The sequence below is a fragment of the Entelurus aequoreus genome, linkage group LG01 (assembly GCF_033978785.1).
Source record: "Entelurus aequoreus isolate RoL-2023_Sb linkage group LG01, RoL_Eaeq_v1.1, whole genome shotgun sequence".
NCBI classification, from domain to species: domain Eukaryota; kingdom Metazoa; phylum Chordata; class Actinopteri; order Syngnathiformes; family Syngnathidae; genus Entelurus; species Entelurus aequoreus.
The window spans coordinates 48,344,940-48,365,872 of record NC_084731.1 but is presented as its reverse complement, the minus strand read 5'-3'; the positions used below and the strand labels follow the sequence as shown (position 1 = coordinate 48,365,872).

The 20,933-nt window shown below is 40.9% G+C and overlaps 1 protein-coding gene and 1 long non-coding RNA gene across 2 annotated transcripts in view; one reads left to right on the top strand and one right to left on the bottom strand.

Annotated features, from left to right (window-relative positions):
- LOC133653992 (AMP deaminase 2-like) overlaps positions 1 to 4,087 on the bottom strand; it is a 99,177-nt gene extending 95,090 nt beyond the window's left edge. The window contains exon 1 of the mRNA XM_062053906.1: positions 3,931 to 4,087. Coding sequence (XP_061909890.1) covers positions 3,931 to 3,940 — 10 coding nt within the window. The 5' untranslated portion in view covers positions 3,941 to 4,087. The remainder of the gene's footprint in view (positions 1 to 3,930) is intronic.
- The window catches only part of LOC133654030 (uncharacterized), a 30,280-nt gene that overhangs the window by 1,097 nt on the left and 8,250 nt on the right, over positions 1 to 20,933 (top strand). The window lies entirely within an intron of this gene.

The following is a 20,933-nucleotide window of genomic DNA, read 5'->3' as shown; positions in this document are numbered from 1 at the left end:
AAAAGAGTCGGAATAAAAATAGCTGTGAAAATAATAACAAAAATACAACCCAAAAAAAATAATTATTGCACAATATCTATTTTAAAAATCTTCATATCTATATATACAGAATACAAAAATATATTATCATCTATCTTAAATATTTAATCAGTGATACCATCATTGATTTATCACTAACATAGAAATTATTTTACATAAAAAGAGACTATTTCTGATGCTAAAAAAAGCCACCTACAAATTTCACAACATAAAAAAACCCCTAACAATTATTACTATAGCCATTCTAATGGAAACACGACTAACAAGGGACAAAACCATGTTCCTTACCGAGGTGAACATGCTGAGTTACAACAAAGTTGAACGTAAAAAAGGAAAACAATTAAATGTCTGCAGCCTTTTAAAGAAAATGTGACCAACTACTTCGCAAGAATGCGATATGAACCAAAGTCTATGTCAAACACAGCTAGAGGCTACCTTGTAACAGGACGTGCACCGATAGATGTGACTTATTTCCTTCTTCCTGCTGCGGTTTTGGACAAGCTTTGTGTCGGCCCAGCCTCTAGCCGAAAATTAGATCACTGTGCATATCACCCCTTGACATACACTTGGGGTCCAAGTGTATGTTGGGTAAAATCGTCATCAACTGTCCATCCACGGGAATTATCAGTCACTTGTAAACAGAGAGACTGTGGTAAGACAGATGGTGAGCATTTACTCAAAGTTAACATGAGTGAAATTACTTATAGTAGACATAAAAGTGGAGCAGCAAAGTGCAAGGAAAAACAAAAATGAGAACAAGGAAAAGCCAAATTACAAAAACTGGACACATATTTTGTTAATCAGATTCAGGACCACCAAATGCTCCAATGCTGCCAACATCAGGAAGCCACATTTTCAGGTAACAATTAAATTCTAACAACTACTGTACTACACTATAACAGGGTTTCCGCGAGGGATTGCAGAGCATTAAAAGTCATTAAATGGATTTTGTGAAAATTAAGGCCTTAAATGGCATTACAATCAATATCCAGAGGTATTTAAAAATGTAAACAATTGTAGAACTAGGTCGATAGTAGTAAGTCAATCAATCAATCATTGCTACGTCTATTTGTGTGTTTATTTTCTTAGGCTGCGGCTTTCAAACTGGATACAAGAGGTCTTGTAAGGTCCGGTCCGAAAGCGTGAAAAGCGCTGCCTCAATACGGCAAAATGAAACGGCTGTGGGGGCCCAAACTTTGGTCACTGTAGGTGTGTAATCCTTAACAGTGACACCATGTCATGTCAATGAGGAAGTTGTTTCATACACGACTACTTTTTTTCAGCTTTGTCCAGTTCAACACACATGAGCTAACTTGGCTTACTTTAGCAGGTCTGGTGACGCACCTCAAGTGACCTCTGGTGGCTTAGGATGGACAAACGAGTCAATTCTCACAACTCTTTTATTCACTGACATTCCCACGGTAAATTAGTTAGATTTCCTTCAGCTGCCTGACACTTTATACATAACTGGCTATCTACTGTACCCATTGAACAACTGATCGTAAAATACAAACTATTCAAGATGTAAATTGACTCGGCTTATTTTTAATGCATCTAAGGATGCAAATATTATTCTATGATGTGTTTTCTTCTAATATGTTTAAATCAGTCATCCATTTCCAAGCACATGCATCATTAGCATTCTTAGTATGATGTTAATTTATTATTCCATAAAACCCTTTTAACTATTTTTTTTTAATTGTATCCTAATTAAAATAGGTATCCTTTGTGGCTACTATAAGGCATGTTTTCAGAAAATATGCATTATTACAGCATGTTTTAAAGAGACCCATCCATCCATCCATCCATCCATCCATCTTCTTCCGCTTATCCGAGGTCGGGTCGCGGGGCAGCAGCTTATTTGGAGGGCTTTTGAGGGTGAAATAGAGGGGCTTCCATTGACTTCGCTGTTAGTATTAGAATCAGAATCAGAGAAATCAAAATATTCAGTCTAAGCCTGGGCCCCTGGAGAGAGGGTCCAAAATGAGGCCAAGGTAAAAAAAATTCTCAGTGATCCTGTTCTGTCTACCCGTAATGTTTGCCTACTCTTGTTTGGGATTTTGCTATTGTTTATTTACAACTTAAAATGTATAAAAAAGAAAAACATATGTGTTCTTGTCTTACATAAGGATAGTGAATGATAGGCAGATCCCCTTTATTAATTTTTCTGTGCTGTGGCGTAAGTGATAAAATAAATACATGTCGGGCAAAATGGGATTGATTGATTGATTGATTGATTGATTGATTGATTGAGACTTTTATTAGTAGGTTGCACAGTGAAGTACATATTCCGTACAATTGACCACTAAATGGTAACACCCGAATAAGTTTTTCAACTTGTTTAAGTCGGGGTCCACTTAAATTGATTCATGATACAGATATATACTATCATAAACTTAAAATTTCAGCAAAAGTGGTTGGCTGGCTAACTTTTCAAAACCTGGTTAAAGCTTGTTGATGGTTAACCCCATAAGGCATGTGTATGTTGTAAAATGATGTTAGGATGAGCTTTATTATTTGGGGCCTTGCTCCGCCACTGGAAATGGCAGTATGCCTAACGGCCACAAAATTACGTACACCTGCACATACAAATTAAATTCTTAATGCGGGTTCGACCCACCAAAGCTTACTCAGGAGAGCTCCCTTAATTAAAACAAAATCATAACATTTATTATAGCTGTCCGATTGTTTCTACATAACGAAATACTGCCATAATTTTTTTATTTTAGTTATCTGAAGTAATACCTACCAACAGCTCTCAGCCAGACTACTTAATACTAAGGGTGTAACGGTACACAAAAATTTTGGTTCGGTACGTACCTCGGTTTAGAGGTCACGGTTCGGTTCATTTTCGGTACAGTAAGAAAACAACAAAATATGAATTTTTTGGTTATTTATTTACCAAATTTGTAAACAATGGCTTTATCCTTTTAACATTGGGAACACTATAATAATTCTTCCCAAAAATAGAAATAGCTCTGTGTGTGATGGATGTGAGCCACCACTAGGCTGATCAGTGCAACAGCAGGCAGTCATGAATGCTAAGCATAACAATAACATACATATACACACAGGGTCCATTGCCAGGGTTAATGTGGTCAACATATATAAAATAAAAACTAAATAAGATAAGGCTCAGAATGGTTTCTTAACAAAACCTTTCTACATATAAAGTGCTTTTTTTGATTGATTGATTGAGACTTTTATTAGTAGATTGCCCAGTACAGTACATATTCCGTACAATTGACCACTAAATCGTAACACCCGAATAAGTTTTTCAACTTGTTTAAGTCGGGGTCCACGTTAATCAACATTAAACTGCCTCAAGTTGTTGCTCAGATTAAATAAAATGACAAAACTTTTCTTCTACATATAAAAAGTGAAGCATTAGAGAATTTCAAGTCAACTCAGCCTCAGATTAACCCCCCCCCCCCACCCCCCACCCCCACCCCCCGGCCTTCAACCATGGTGACTTTCACTCAATCTTCATGTTTTTTTTTCAAATATTGTAAGTTGTATGTTGTAAGTTGTGTGTACTAAGTTATGTTTCCAACATTGAGTCTTGTGTAATATGCATATAAATTACTGTATGGTGTATACATAGATGGGCTTGTTTGTGGTATACTTTGTCTCTTTAATAATTGCAGAATTCCACCCTGCACATTTATGCAGAATTGTCTTTCCTGTGTTACTTATTTAATTCTTCTTCGAATTAGTATGTATTCCAATGTGTCTGTTTGTAGCAAAGTAATTTTCTGCAAAGGATCAATAAAGTAGTGGTTGTTTGATACACCAAAAAACGTTTAGACACACACATATTTTTTAAAAAAACACCCATTTTGTTGCTAACGTGGGTTTTAAAACAATAATACCGGAAACGTGTTGACTTACCACCTGCCATATTTGCAGATGTAGCTCACCGAAACCGGAAGTTGACTTTCAAAATAGGGTTGCCACCTTTCAGGACTGGAAACAAGGAACACACCTCACGGCGCCACGGCGAAACTGCACGGCCGAAAGAAATTTGAGGGTTTGGCTCCCCCAAACTCTGAAATGCATAGAAACATGTGTATGTTGTATATGAAAAAACTAAATGCTTTGATTTAATTGACATTATTTCACACGTCATATTAGCCTCTGCGCCCTGGCCCCTGGGGTCACTTGGTGGTCAGAAAGGAAGAGTAAGTCAAGAAAGCATTTATCCATCCATCCATCCATTTTCTACCGCTTGTCCCTTTCGGGGTCGCGGGGGGTGCTGGAGCCTATCTCAGCTGCATTCCGGCGGAAGGCGGGGTACACCCTTGACAAGTCGCCACCTCATCACAGGGCCAACACAGATAGACAGACAACATTCACACTCACATTCACACATTAGGGTCAATTTAGTGTTGCCAATCAACCTATCAGTCATACTTAAAGTTTAAAGTGCTTTATTAGCAATGAACATTGCTAAAGTGCTGTAAATTAAACAGGTTTGCAGTTTAACACCCAAAAAACTAAATGAAACACTTGAATTTTAGATAAATTATTACGTCCATGTATCGTAACTAGCCTGAACTTGAGCATATAGGCATGCCTACTGTATGCTATACATATAAAGTGCTGTAAATTAAACAAAGCCTGTCTGGGGACACCTTTACTGAAAGAGGACAATACTTAAAAGAAATTTAAGTATATAAAGTGCTGTAAATGTAACGTTTGGGGACACTCTTATTTTAAGAGGAAACAAATGAAACACTTGTGTGTATACATGTTACAGGCTGAATAGACTGAACTTGAGTATATACTGTATTATATACATATCAAGTGCTGTAACAAAGCCTGTCTGGGGACACTTTAAGAGAACTATAGTAAAATGAAACACTTTCTTGTCCATCCATCCATCCATCCATCTTCTTCCGCATATCCGAGGTCGGGTCGCGGGGGCAGCAGCCTAAGCAGGGAAGCCCAGACTTCCCTCTCCCCAGCCACTTCGTCCAGCTCTTCCCGGGGGATCCCGAGGCGTTCCCAGGCCAGCCGGGAGAGATAGTTTTCCCAAAGTGTCCTGGGTCTTCCCCGTGGCCTCCTACCGGTCGGACTTGCCCTAAACACCTCCCTAGGGTGGCGTTCGGGTGGCATCCTGACCAGATGCCCGAACCATCTCATCTGGCTCCTCTCGATGTGGAGGAGCAGAGGCTTTACCTCCTCCCGGAGGACAGAGCTTCTCACCCTATCTCTAAGGGAGAGCCCCGCCACCCGGCGGAGGAAACTCATTTCCGCCGCTTGTACCCGTGATTTTATCCTTTCGGTCATAACCCAAAGCTCATGACCATAGGTGAGGATGAGAACGTAGATCGACCGGTAAATTGAGAGCTCTGCCTTCCGGCTCAGCTCCTTCTTCATCACAACAGATCGATACAGCGTCCGCATTACTGAAGACGCTGCACCGATCCGCCTGTCGATCTCACGATCCACTCTTCCCTCACTCGTGAACAAGACTCCGAGGTACTTGAACTCCTCCACTTGGGGCAAGATCTCCTCCCCATGGCACTCCACCCTTTCCCGGGCGAGAACCATGGACTCGGACTTGGAGGTGCTGATTCCCATCCCAGTCGCTTCACACTCGGCTGTGAACCGATCCAGTGAGAGCTGAAGATCTTGGCCAGATGAAGCCATCAGAACCACATCATCTGCAAAAAGCAGAGACCCAATCCTGCAGCCACTAAACCAGATAACCTCAACACCTTGACTGCGCCTAGAAATTATGTCCATGTGTGTATATGTGTGCATATGTATATGTATGTAGGTGTATATATGTGTGTGTGTCTGTGTGTGTATGTGTATATGCATGCATGTGTGTATGTGTATGTATGTGTATATGCATGCATGTGTGTATGTGTATGTATGTGTGTATGTATGTGTGTATGTATGTGTAGGTGTGTGTATGGGTGTGGATGTCCGGTGGATCGATTGGCCTGTATGTGGATGAGTTGGGGTAGGTGGGTTGGCGGCCTCTGTGGTAGCTGGGGGTGTGCGTTGTTGTGGTTTACGGGGTAGGTCGCTTTTTTTTGTTTCAGGTTTCGGCGGCCGCGGGTGTTTGTACTGCGGACGGGCGGTGGTGGTGATGGTTGCTGTGGTACTGCCGGCGGTTGGCGTCGCTGTGTTGGGTTGGAGTGGTTGGGGGACTGTGGCTGGTATCTGTGCGCTTGTGGGGTTGTGGGGGCTGGCTGGCGTTGGCTTGACGGCTGGTTTGGGGGCTGGCGTGCGGACGGGGTGCATTGACTTCTTCCCCAGTTGGGGGGCACCATCCCCTGGCCGGAACTCGTATGGGTGCGTTGCTGTGTGGATGGCCGGGTTGCGGTGTTTGCATTGGGCATGGGGCTGTGCAGTTTTTCTGCGTTTGGTTGCTGGTATGGGCTCTGCGGGGTTGGGTTGGGGCGGGCGGGGGCTGGCTTTGTTTGGCGGGGGGTGGGCTCGCGTGACGTCACGCTAAAGTGGTCTGGTGTGGGTCACGGGCCGTGGGGGGGGCGGCTTCCTGGCCGTAGTTCCTGGTTGTCGGCCGCATGGACTGGGGGGGATGTCCGGGCCCTCTACTCCTCCTACTTATAGCACACACAGTCACACAAATATAGGACTTTGGGGGATTGTCCTGCGGGGAGGCATGGCGGGGGGTTGAGGATGCCTCCTATGGGGCTCCGGTCCTCCTGTCTTGACCCCTGCTCGTCCATCCCTCAATCTTAGCTGCATATTAGACACTTAGGATTTGGAGGGCTCGGCTTGGTTGGGACCCACCAAGACCTTGATGTCCCCCAATTTTAATCGCATTATTAGTTCCCACAAGCATACATATCTCACTCACGCTACAGTACACGCATCAATAGGGACTGGAGGTCGGCTGTAATGGCTGACCTCCTAATTTTAACTACACAGTAGACACTCTGGGGGCCTTGTACACATGCATGTGGGGGGGTTGGGGTTCGGCGCACCCCTCATTGCCTCGTCGGCCGGCGCGGATTCCGGGGACTGCGTTCTGGTGGCCTGCCGGGCTTTTATTAATTTATTATTATTATTATTATTATTTTTTTTTTTTAATGTGTATATGTATGTATGTATATATATATATATATATATATGTGTGTATGTGTTTATGTATGTATGTGTATGTGTATATGTATATGTATGTATGTGTATGTATATATGTATATATATATATTTATTTATTTATTTTTTATTTTATTTTTTTTAAAATATTTTTTATTATTTACTTACTTTATTTTATTTTATTTAATTATTTGTATTAGTTATTTTTGATTTAATTTGTATTTCATTTTATTATTTTTTTTTTTTTTAATTTTATTTTTTTTTTTTAAATTATTGTTATTTTTGTTTAATGTTATTATTTATTTGTGTGTGGCGTCGCGCGGGTCTCGCTTCCTGTTGGGTGGGGTCCGTGCCCGTGTGGCCCGACCTTGCGCTGTGGGGCTCTGTTGGCGACTTGATGTGGTGGCGGCGCGGCGCCCGTGTCTGGTCTGGATACTGTGTCTCGGTTGTTTGGGCGGTGGTGTGTTTGTGCGGGTTTGGGTTGGGGTGGTGGGGTCTTTTGGCGGGGGGGGGGGGGGTATTGGTGTCTCTTGTTTGCGTGTTGGCGTTAGGGCTTGCTGGCGGGCTGGCGCTGGCTGGTATCTGTGATCCTGTTGGCGTGTGGTTGCCGGTCGCGGTTTTTTTTTTTTTTTTTTGATCGCTTTGATTTGATTGGGTGGTGCTGGCTGTCTGGGGGTGTTGTGGCTGCTGTTTCTGCTGCCGTTTGTTTGTGGTGTGGGCGCCCGTGGCTGCTGGGTCTGGTGCAGGGGGGTGGCTGATGTTGTGACTGGTGGCAGCGCGTGCGCGTGGTGGTTGTCGGGGCTGACAAACTGTGTATATGTATGTGTGTGTGTGTATGTATGTATGTATGTATGTATGTATGTATGTATGTATGTATGTATGTATGTATGTATGTATGTATATATATGTGTATGTGTATGCATGTGTATGTGTGTGTACGTGTACATGTGTATGTTTATGTGTATGTATATATATATGTATGTAAATTTCTGGGGGTACGTTCTGGGCCTGCCTGTCGGGTGGGGTTCGGCGCCTCAGGCTACTGCATCCGGACTGCGTGTCTGGAGCTCCTGGGTCCCGCCGTCCATCCCTTCCGGGTGCCCGTCTTGGTTGGGGCCTGCTGGGTCTGGTCCCTGCGTCTACTGTGGTGGCTTGGTGCTGCAGGGTATTCCGAGGTGCTGCGAGTCGGCCAGTTGTTGGGGTAGCGACCTTGTGTGTCAGCATGTCTGTGATCTTCTTTTAATTCTTTTTTTATTTATTTATTTTTTATTTTATTTTTTTTATTTTTTTATAAATAGATTTAATTATTTATTTATTTTTTTTTCCTTTTTTTTTTTTTTTTAAAATATATTTTATTATTATTATTATTATTATTATGTATTTATTTATTTTATTTATTTATCCCCTACCTCAGGGGGGGGACTCGGCGGGGCGGTTGCTGGTTGTTCCATCTCCATCGTTGGGGTCCCTGCGGGTGGGGTGGGTGGTTCCTGTGGCCCCGTGCTGGGTTGTCCTGTGGCGGCCGGCTTGGGTGGGGTGGCCGTGGGCTGGCCTCGCCGCGCTCTCCGGGGGCGGGGGGGGGGGGGGGGGGGGGGCTCGTGGGGGCCCTGTTGCCGGTGGGGCGGGGGCGGTCTTCCCGTCCGGTTGCGGGGGGTCTCCGGGCCCCTCGGGCGGGGCATCCCGCCTTTCTGTCCGTGTGGGGTGTGGTCTCTCGCTGGCTTGGGGTCTGGCTGCCCCCTGTTTTTCTCGTGCCTTGTCCTCTGCCGGGTGCGTCTGTCTGAGGCCTGCTGCTGGCCCTTGTGGGCGGCACGGTGGGCCAGGCTCTGGGGTTCCTGTCGCTGTCCGGCTTGGCTGCGTGGGGGCGGTGGCCCCTGGTTCCCTGGGCACCACACCTACTGTTTGTGGGATGGGTTCTCGGGGAGGCTGGGGCCGTACTCTGGCTCCCGCACACACTGGGAGTCAAATGTATTGTACATGCAAATTCACATATACTCACACACATACATACAGACATACATAGGTACCTACGCTCCCACATACATATACAAATAAATACAGTACATATTTACACACTCAAAGTTCGTACATCCACACGCACATTCATTATACAAACATACTGTATACACATACTGTACATATACATTCACTGTAAAAACATACATATACACATACTGTACATATACATTCACTGTACAAACACACACATACACATACTACACATACATTCACTGTACAAACACACACATACATATACTGTACATATACATTCACTGTTCAAACACACATACTGTATACACATACTGTACATATACATTCGCTGTACACACGTATACACATACTGTACATATACATTCACTGTACAAGCACACATACACATACTGTACATATACAAGTACATATGCACACATACACTCATGCACATAATCACGTTTCATCAAACATATATTAACGTTGTTGCCCTAGGGTAAACTGGGTATAACACATGGCACACTGACAAAGCTTAACCTATTGTTACTATAACAATCTACAAGGTTAAGGTTGCTTCTCTTTCTTCCCCTCCATTTTTCTGCATTCTTTCGTATCTCAAGTTATCATTACGTATATGTATTGTTGCATTTGAACAATTGTATTGTTGATAATAAAGGTAAAGTACTGGTATTGTTTATTATCAATAGCACTATTTCTATTGGTATTCATATTGCTCCATTTTTAGTGTAATAATGCTCATTGTCATTTCTGTATTATTTTTTTTATTTAAATTTTCGCTAACTGCTTATTTGCTATTACTTTTACCATCATATTTGTACATGTCGTATTTGCTGATGTTGCTCTGTTGTTGTTGTTGTTGTTGTTGTGTTTGCTGTTGTTGTTTTTGTCTCTCTGTCTAATCCCCCTCTTGTCCCCACAATTCCCCCCTCTGTCTTCCTTTTTCTCTCTTTCTATCCCCTCCTGCTCCGGCCCGGCTGCACCAAATGATAATATAAATACATTTAATAAAGTCAAAATACAAGTAAGGCAACAAGAGAAGTATCCTACACTTCTCTTTTGTAAAGTAAATCTGAACAGCCGATATGGGCATCTACATCTGCTATATGATTTGCCCGAGAAGCTGGGCAGGACATTATAAAAAAAAAAAAAAAAATAGAAATTATGTCCATAAAAGTTATGAACAGAATCTGTGACAAAGGGCAGCCTTGGCGGAGTCCAACCCTCACTGGAAACGGGTGCGACTTACTGCCAGCAATGCAGACCGAGCTCTGACACTGATCATATAGGGAGCGGACCGCCACAATCAGACAGTCCGTTACCCCATACTCTCTGAGCACTCCCCACAGGACAGTCGAATGCCTTCTCCACTTTTTTATGTGAACCCAAATGAAAAGATGAAGAGAGAAAAAGGAGAAAAGTTGCATATTTTTGGAGGTGTTTTCTCTCTCGAGGTTGAGGACGCGGTGGAGTATCTGCTGTAGACATTTTTTCAAACGCACGATGCACCCTGGCGCGGTCAGCAGCGTAACTAGGCAACCATCCTGACAGACAGCGCAGAGGGGCGGGGCTGCGTGCAGGCAGACAGAGGGGCGGGGCTATGTGCTGCGTGCAGGCAGACAGAGGGGCGGGGCTATGTGCTGTGTGCAGGCAGACGGAGGAGAGCGAAGCAGATGTATCATGTACAGCCACAGTCGGGGGTCCGCTAAGAGGCGGGAGGCAACCCTATGTCAAAAACGCAAATAATCAATTAAAACGTCATCTCTCTCTAAACCACCTAAACATAAGACCTATAAATGATCAAAAATAAAATGTAATATTTTTTTTAAGTTGCAAAGAATTCCACGCTTGTTTCCGCCTCAACTATCGTTAGCATGTAGCTAATGCTAGTGTAACAAACTGTTCAGGATGTTCCAAGTTACCGGAGTGTGTTAGGTAAGGAGGAGGAGTTTTATCCCTCCAGAGTTGCCGTAGGGCTGTGACGTAGGGTGTGTTGTTGTGGAAGGAGGTGTGTGAAGGATAACATTAAAGGCCTACTGAAACCCACTACTACCAACCACGCAGTCTGATAGTTTATATATCAATGATGAAATCTTAACATTGCAACACATGCCAATACGGCCGGGTTAACTTATAAAGTGCAATTTTAAAATTCCGCCACACTTCCGGTTGAAAAACTCCTTTGGATATGATTTATGTGCGTGACGTCACAAAAGCAACGGAAGTGGTTGGACCCCATCGGACCCGATAGAAAAGCCTCTTGTTTTCTTCGACAAAATTCCACAGGATTCTGGACATTTGTGTTGGTGAATCTTTTGCAATTTGTTTAATGAACAATGGAGGCTGCAAAGAAGAACGTTGTAGGTGGGATCGATCGGTGTCTTAGCGGCTAAGTACAATACTTACAGCAACACAACAAGGACTACTTACTACGCCTAGCCGATGCTTGCCGCCAAACCCACGGATGAAGTCCTTTGTCGCGCCGTTGATCGCTGGAATGCAGGTGAGCACGGCTGTTGATGGGAAGATGAGGGCTGGCTGGCGTAGGTGGAGCGCTAATGTTTTATCATAGTTCTGTGAGGTCCGGTTGCTAAGTTGCTAAATTAGCTTTAGCGTCGTTAGCAACAGCATTTTTAAGCCTTACCAGGCTGAGAATTTTTAACCGTGTAGTTACATGTACATGGTTTAATAGTATTGTTGGTCTTCTGTCTATCCTTCCAGTCAGGGGTTTATTTATTTTGTTTCTATCTTCATTTGAGAACGATGCTATCACGTTAGCTCAGTGGCTAAAAAAAAAGGAGAGAGTACATAGTTCTGTGAGGTCCGGTTGCTAAGTTGCTAAATTAGCCTTAGCGTCGTTAGCAACAGCATAGTTAAGCCTTACCAGGCTGAGAATTTTTAACCGTGTAGTTACATGTACATGGTTTAATAGTATTTTTGATCTTCTGTCTATCCATCCAGTCAGGGTTTTTTTTAATTTAGTTTCTATCTGCATTTGAGACTGCTATGCTATCACGTTGGCTACGTAGCTAGGTTAGCTTCTATTTTTTTAGCTTCGAAAAGCTGAATATTATTAATCGTGTATTTACATGTTCATGGTTTAATAGTAATTTTGATCTTCTGTCTATCCATCCAGTCAGGTTTTTTTTTAATTTAGTTTCTATCTGCATTTGAGACTGATGCTATCACGTTGGCTGCGTTACTAGGTTAGCTTCTATTTGTTTAGCTTCGCAAAGCTGAATATTATTAATCGTGTATTTACATGTTCATGGTTTAATAGTATTTTTGATATTCTGTCTATCCATCCAGTCAGGGTTTTTATTTATTTAGTTTCTATCTGCATTTGAGACTGCTATGCTATTACGTTGGCTACGTTGCTAGGTTAGCTTCTATTTTTTTTAGCTTCGCAAAGCTGAATATTATTAATCGTGTATTTACATGTTCAGTCACTGTGAATGTCCATTTCGCATTCTCGACTCTCATTTTCAAGAGGATATAGTATCTGAGGTGGTTTAAAATACAAATCTGTGATCTACAATAGAAAAAGGAGAGAGTGTGGAATCCAATGAGCCAGCTTGTACCTAAGTTACGGTCAGAGCGAAAAAAGATACGTCCATCACTGCCTCTCAAGTCCTTCACTGTAACGTTCCTCATCTACGAATCTTTCATCCTCGCTCAAATTAATGGGGTAATCGTCACTTTCTCGGTCCGAATCTCTCTCGCTCCATTGTAAACAATGGGGAATTGTGAGGAATACTAGCTCCTGTGACGTCACGCTACTTCCGGTACAGGCAAGGCTTTTTTTTATCAGCGAACTTTATCGTCAATTTTCTCTACTAAATCCTTTCAGCAAAAATATGGCAATATCGCGAAATGATCAAGTATGACACATAGAATGGATCTGCTATTCCCGTTTAAATAAAAAAAATTCATTTCAGTAGGCCTTTAAAGAGGCGGTGGCTACCGAACCTGCTCTTATGTCTCCCGTTTATTATTTTATTATATAAGTACATTGTATTGGCGAACCCAGGACACTCGGCTACACTAGCAACTCTTGGTTCCTAATGCCTTGTGCCTAAGGATATTATAATAACAACATTAACATATGATTAAAGAAACACCACAATAAATTATATTAAATAGCGTTACCAATAGTTTTTGGTTTTTAAACCTTGTCTTACTTCATGGTTATCTTGATTCAAAGCGTTGAATCGGGAGCACAGTCGTTTATGTGTGCATTCCCTCCTCAGGGCTTTCGGTCTGCTTTACAACATATTTTTATATTTGTTTAATCACTTTTACTTTTAGATATGTTTATGCCTCTCATAATTTAACATAGGTTAGTATGTAATTATTATTATTAATGACTCTATCACGTATATAGCCTACTTATGAAGGGTTTTGTGCCAAAATTAAACAAATATCAATGTATTAAAATATTTGGCATCCTTATTCAAATGTGGATTATTTACGATGTCTAAGTAATAATGTGTGACTCAAGTCCAACCCTTTTATGTGAACCTTTGAACCTAAAAGCCATATACTGTTCATCAGAACCCTTACTGTCCAAAAGTCATAAAATTTGAAATTCAACTGAAATGTTCTGGAGGGAAAAAGACGTGTGAGAAATTTCTAGTCAATCCGACCAGGTAAGACTTTGAGGTTTAAATAACAGTGCCACCTCGTTGTGTATCTGTCATGACAAAAATAATAATAATAATAGCACATGGTACATATTTTGACAGTAAGTCATAGTGATAAAAATTATGTTTAAAAAAAAAAAGTGACAGTTCGGTTGCGTTTATGTCAGGAGTATTAAAAAGATGAGGGGTTATTACTTCATTTGAGATTTCCTATACTTTCCTATACTCAAATACTAACACTGAATTAGTAATCCCACTCTTGATTTTAATGGTATTCAATAATTATATCTCATCTACTGTTTAACAGGATAAACCTTGTCATATGATATGAAACCATGTGTTGATCACAAAGATTATTATCAAGATTTAGGTCAGGCGGATTACAAAAATACATACTAGTCAAATATACAGCAAAAGAAGGGATTCATAAAAACTTGTGAAAAATACATTTAGATACGATTACACAGTGCTAAAATAAATACATTCTAACCAAATAGATAGTAAGTAAAGTGAAAATGAAAAGCTTTGGTCATTATTTTTGTGCGTAAGAAACTTCCCTATATGTCATTACTGCCACAAGTGGTGGAAAAGTGTATTACTACTAGGGTTGTACGACATACCGGTATTAGTATAGTACCGCGATACTAATGAATCATGTTCGTTACTATACTGCCTCTGAAAAGTACCAGTCCAACACCCTCAAACAACGGAAGAATAAGTGATTATTACATTTTAACAGAATGGTAGATAGAACATGTTAAAAAAGAAAGTAAGCAGATATTAACAGTAAATGAACAAGTAGATGAATAATTCATCCACTTGTCCTTAATAATTTTGATAAAATAATAGAATGGAAAATGACACAATATGTTACTGCATACGTCAACAGACTAATTGGAGCCTTTGTTTGTTTACTTACTACTAAAAGACAAGTTGTATATATGTTCACTATTTTATTTAAGGACAAACTTGCAATAAGAAACATATGTTTAATGTACCCTAAGATTGTTTGTTAAAATAAAGCCAATAATGCAATTTTTTGTGGTCCCCTTTATTTAGAAAAGTATCAAAATAATTTTTGTATCAGTACCAAAATATTAGTATAGGGACAACACTAATTACAATTGAGTACACACTGCAGCCCATACGGAACACATATTTTTTCGCGGCCCCACTGGGTAAGAAACACTGCCTCAATCGACTGTTTTCCTCTGAATTTTGTCATTGTTATTTCTCCACTCAGTAGTAAATAAAGGTCAACTGTGAGTTAAATACGCCCAACATTTAGTGGAGATTGGTCAAGTAGTTATAGTAATAACAGTGCCACCATGTTGTGCATCTGTCATTACAAAAATAATAATAATAGCACATGGTGCACTTTTTGACAGTAAGTCATCGTAATAAAAAGTATGTTTAAAAAAAAGGCCACTTTGTGACGGTATAGCATTTGATTATGTTTATGTCAGTGGTATTAAAAAAAATTGTGGTTTTATTTCATTTGAGATTTCCTATACTTTCCTATACTCAAATACTAACACTGAATTAGTAATCCCACTCTTGATTTGAATGGTATTCAATAATTATATCTCATCTACTGTTTAACAGGATAAACCTTGCCATATGATATGAAAGCATGTGTTATTAACAAAGAATATTATCAAGGTTTAGGTCAGGCTGAGTACAAAAATAAATACTAGTCAAATATACTGCAAAAGTGAAATGAAAAATAAATTTACATACAATTACACAGTGCTAAGATAAATCAATTCTAACCAAATTGATAATAAATAATAAGATATACAAGTGAAGTGCAAATAAAAATACAGCGTTGGTCATTATTTTTGTGCGTAACAAACTTCTCTATAACATGTCATTACTGCCACAAGTGGTGGGAAAGTGTATTACAACTGAGTACCACCGCGGCCCATACGGAACACATATTTTTTAGCGGCCCCACAATGGGCCCCTATGGGTACGAAACACTGCCTCAATCGAATGTGTTTTCCTCTGAATTTTGTCATTCTTATTCCTCCACTCAGTAGTAAATAAAGGTAAACTGTAAGTTAAATAGTGGATATTGGTCAAGTAGTTTTAGTGAGGTTGACGAAGGAAAACTCCACATACTTTTATCAGCTTATCAAGTGAGCTTGCATATAATCAATTTCTTGCACCAGTGTTTCTTGAGAAGCTTCTTTGCAGCCTTCTCACGCTTGCCACGCACCCACACACTCTGCAGTCTGTCCTTGCATAATAGCACTCCAGCTTCACTGGCCTTTGCCCTTCCGCACGCTCAGTACCAAACTACGCTGACTTGAAAACTTGACTCTTTTTTTCCCTTTTGTACGACTGCAGCATTCATACGACAGCCACGCTTAGCTATATTACAGGCCACCGCTTTAATGGCATTTCTTTATCATTTCTTAATGTTTTGCACATTTCTTCAGCAATTTAAGCACACGATATGGAAATATAGCAATGGAAGCCAGTGAATACTCACATAAGCAGGGCTGAGCTGGGGCTCAAATCAAACAAAATGTCAGGAGGTGTGGCTTTGAACTGTAATACGTTTGGAGAAGTCACACAGATAAGGACACCCAATAGAACAGTCTCCACCCACCTCCCACTGCAGCGCAGAGAAATGTCACTGGATAATAATTGCCATGGGGACTGACAGATCTCGCCCAACCATTTTATTGTATCTTCTCAAGAAGTGAAACTATGTATTAAGTCAGTGTGCAGCTTGTATGGCAGTATAGGTAGAACACTGGTATCAAACTCAAAGCCCGGGGGCCAGGTCTGGCCCGCCACATCATTTTATATGGCCCTTAAAGGCCTGGAAAAAATATGTGTCAATAAGGTACCATAGTGGTTAGAGTGTCCGCCCTGAGATCGGTTGGTTGTGAGTTCAAACCCCGGCCGAGTCATACCAAATACTATAAAAATGGGACCCATTACCTCACTGCTTGGCACGCAGCATCAAGGGTTGGAATTGGGGGTTGAATCACCAAAAATGATTTCCGGGCGCGGCCACCACTGCTGCTCGCTGCTCCCCTCACCTCCCAGGGGGTGAGGGTGATGGGTCAAATGCAGAGGATAATCTCACCACACAGAGTGTGTGTCTGATAATCATTGGTACTTTAACTTTTAACTTTAATCATTGCTTACTAAATGAATTTGTTCTTTCCGTTTGGGCAGAAAAAAATGGACGTACTGCATGAAATTGCAAATTTTTTCAACTTTAATATTAACCAATATTACAACAAATATTGTATCGTCATACTCTCAAAACAATTTTTGGGGTTAAAGTTCAAATAAATGCTGTAGATATCTGCTTGAACTAGGATTTCAAAGCAAGTTAACCATCAAATTGTTCACTGTAGATTTTAGGGGTTACATTTATGTTGTTTTTTGCAGCACATTAACTTTAAATAAATAAAAAAACGTTTTTTTATTACAGTAAAATTCTGTCAACTGAGCGTTTTTTTTTTTCATGGTAAAATCTACACTTGTTTTACTGTAAACGGAAAAAGGGTCGCACATTTTTTGACGGTAAAAAACTGGCAGCTCTGTTGCCAGAATTTAAAAAAACAAACAGGGTGCCGTTTTTCCATTTACAGCAGAGGCGTCAAACTCATTTTAGATCGGGGACCACATGGAGAAAAATCTACTCCCAAGTGGGCCGGACTGGTAAAATCACTGCACGATAACTTAAAAATAAAGACAATTTCAGATTGTTTTCTTTGTTTAAAAATAGAACAAGCACATTCTGAAAATGTACAAATCATTATGTTGTTGTTTTGTTTTTTTACACTTAAATGTTGCGGTTAATAGTATTCTATCTTTATTTGTCATTATGTATACTTTCTGAATAAATTATGTGATAATGTTCATGAGTCAACTCATTGGTGTTAATCTTAAATGCATCAAGATAATAAAATAATATCATAATTACATTACAGGATGGTATTTATGTAGTTTGCTCATTTTCCTCGACTGGTACACTAACATCATGTGATTTATTTTGTTTTACGTATGTAGCATAATTTACAAAGATACAAAGAAATACTATTGCGACATCTCGTGGACACATTTAGAACAGCAGTTTCTTTCATACAAAAATTTCAGCTCATTTTTATACTCAGGGCCTGATCCGGCCCGCGGGCCGTACGTTTGACACCCCTGATTTACAGTAAGACGTAAAACCACAGTACATTTTACATTAAAGTTCTGGCCACTAAGCTGACAGTTTTTCCATTTACTGTAAAATGTTGTAAAAAAAAACAACACTTTTACTGCAGTAAAATTCCGGTGAGTGAGTTATCAGTTTGTTTGTTTTTTACAGTGTGCATAAAAATTTAAAAAAAAAATATATATAGCATATATTATTCGCTGATGATGTTTGATAAGAAATTATCGAGTTCGAGCCTATTATCGAATCCTCTTATCGATTCTCTTATCGAGTCCAGATAGGTTGTTGTATATGGAAAAAAACACACAATATTAGGTTTAACAAATCACTTCACATTCTCTACTGCTCGCTACTATAGTATTACCATATCTGAGTTATTGTGCAGAAATGTGGGGAAATAACTACAAATGTGTGCTACATTCGTTAACCGTGTTACAAAAAAAATTGATTAGACTGATACATAATGTTGGATATAGAGAACATACAAACACTTTATTTATTGAGTCATGGTTGACATAAGAGGTAACGTTACTACAAGTGAGCAGATATGGAAATGAACCGGCAACAGTTAACGTTAGTTACTCACCGGCGTCACCGCTTTGGGCAGCTGGCAGAAGAAGAGGGGCGTTCTTCGTCTTCTCTGCCGCTGCTTCAACACGTGTTGAAGACACGACACGTTTGTTGTGCTTCCCCCCCTTACACGAGAGCGAAGCCTGGCAATAATTGCATATTGCCGCTTCCTCGTTTTTTTTGGTGAAATGAAGCCATGCCTTGAAGCGCTTTTTCCGGTCCATTTTTTTCCTGCTTTCCCCATCTGCGCCTAATGACTGAGCTACGTGACGTCATTTATTGTTATGTCCCACGGGGCATTTCTTGTCGGGACAGGATTCGTTCCCAGGGATTCGAATAAAGAACCAACTCTTTTTCTTTACTATAGTGGTCTCGATAACGGGTACCGGTTCTCAAAAAGGGATTCGAGTCCGAGGACTCGGTTCTTTTGTTATCGAACAACCGGGAAAACCGGTTTCGAGCATCATCCCTAGACAAGCGGCCCTCTAAGGACAACCCTAACTGCAATGTGACCCTTGACGAAAACAAGTGTGACACCCCTGAGGTAGAATGAGTTCATTTATTACAATTATTGTCTAAATAGCTGGCAACACAAGCCAGAACAAAGATTTGGTGTCTTACTCTAGGCCTGCATGAGTGCTGTTCGTGCAGGGGAGCTGCGGTTCATTAAGGGAACATTTGATATTCAACAAGCTGTGACATTGGGAAACAAATAATAATTCCCTCCCTTTACTGTCTTGCATATCATGCACATAGCAAGCATATTTTGTTCCTTGACGACATCTTGGCTACTTAAATTGTCAATAGTGACCAAACTTGTTAGTTTTCCCAGTCTTTTGGCGAGATCATTTTGACTTGCTTACAGTCAAGGATGGTGGTAATAGCATCATGGTATAAGGCAGACCTGGGCAAATTAAGGCCCGGGGGCCGCATGCGGCCCTTTAAACTTTTCAAACTGGCCCGCCGGATATTCCCAAATAATTGTTTTAGATCTTTAAGATCAAAACTGTAGCTGCCATTATGATGTGTAGTGATGTTTTCAAATGACCGTAAATCTTGAACTATACAAAGTATTTCAATGGTTGGAATCTGTGCTTTTGCATGATATACTAGTTACTATGGTAATCTAATTAGTTACTATGGTAATCTAATTAGTTACTATAGTAATCTAAGTCACAGCAGCTCAGACGAGGCACAAAGCAGCGTGGGTGGGGAGCGTTTCCACAGAGTGTTTCCAGAGCGGCCAGCCTGAAATGCGGGTGTCAGGGAAAGACGCGGAAGGAGATTTTTACAACAAAGTTCTAAAGCTAAGTGCTGTATCAGTTACATCAGATTGTAGGATGGTTTATGTTTTACCCTCCGCGTTCATATTTTGCTGTGTTTGTTGCATTTTTGTTGCTCACCTGATTGTAAAATATGTCGATGGAGAGGGGGTGTGACGTTCATATGTTGTCAATATTCAGTGTTTTATCGTTCATAGATAATATTGTAAATCACACATTCTTTATTTTCATGTACATTCTGGGTGTCATTTTTTCTCTCAAAATTTGGCCCCCCAAGTCAAAATAATTGCCCAGGCCTGGTATAAGGGCTACATGAGGGCTTCCGGCAATTAGGGGAGCTGCGGTTCATTAGGGGAAACATGAATTCCACCTTGTATTGTGACATTGTGAAGCAAAGCATCATCCACTTCTTTTTGCATCTAGAGTTTAATTAAGTCTAACAGCATGCAGCATAAGAAAGTGACATTCAAGTATTTGTGCATCAAACACGTTTTGTTTGAATTTATGTTTCCCGTCAATTAACCACAGTTCCCTCAGTCATGGCAGCACTCATGCATCCCCAGATCATGATGCTTAGACCACCTTGGGAGCAGATGTTGAGAATGTCAAAGTACATGTTGGAATTAATGCTTTTTACCTAAAGCCGCAGTTTCCCCAGTGCGGGCAGCATGCACTCATGCATCCCCAGACCATGACGCTTCGACCACCAAGAGAGCGGCTCTTCAGATTGTCACAGTGCATGTTGGAATTCATGTTTCCCTTAAATAAACCGTGCCGAAAGCACTCATGCAACCCCAGACTATGACACTATGACCACTATGAGAGCAAATCTTCAGAATTTTACAGGACACGTTGGAATTAATGTTTCCCCTCCACTCAATTAACCACAGTTTCTCCAGAGTCGACAGCACTCATGCATTCCCAGATCATTACACTACGACCACCATTGGAGCGGATCTTCAGAATGTCACATGAAAACATGTTGGAATTCATGTTTCCCCGCGATGAACCGCAGGTCGCCCCTTGCCGGCAGCACTCATGCAGCTCCAGACCATTATGCTACAACCACCATGGGAGCGGATCTTCAGAATGTCACAGCGCATGTTGGAATTTAGGTTTCCCCCCAATAAACCTTCTTTTGAC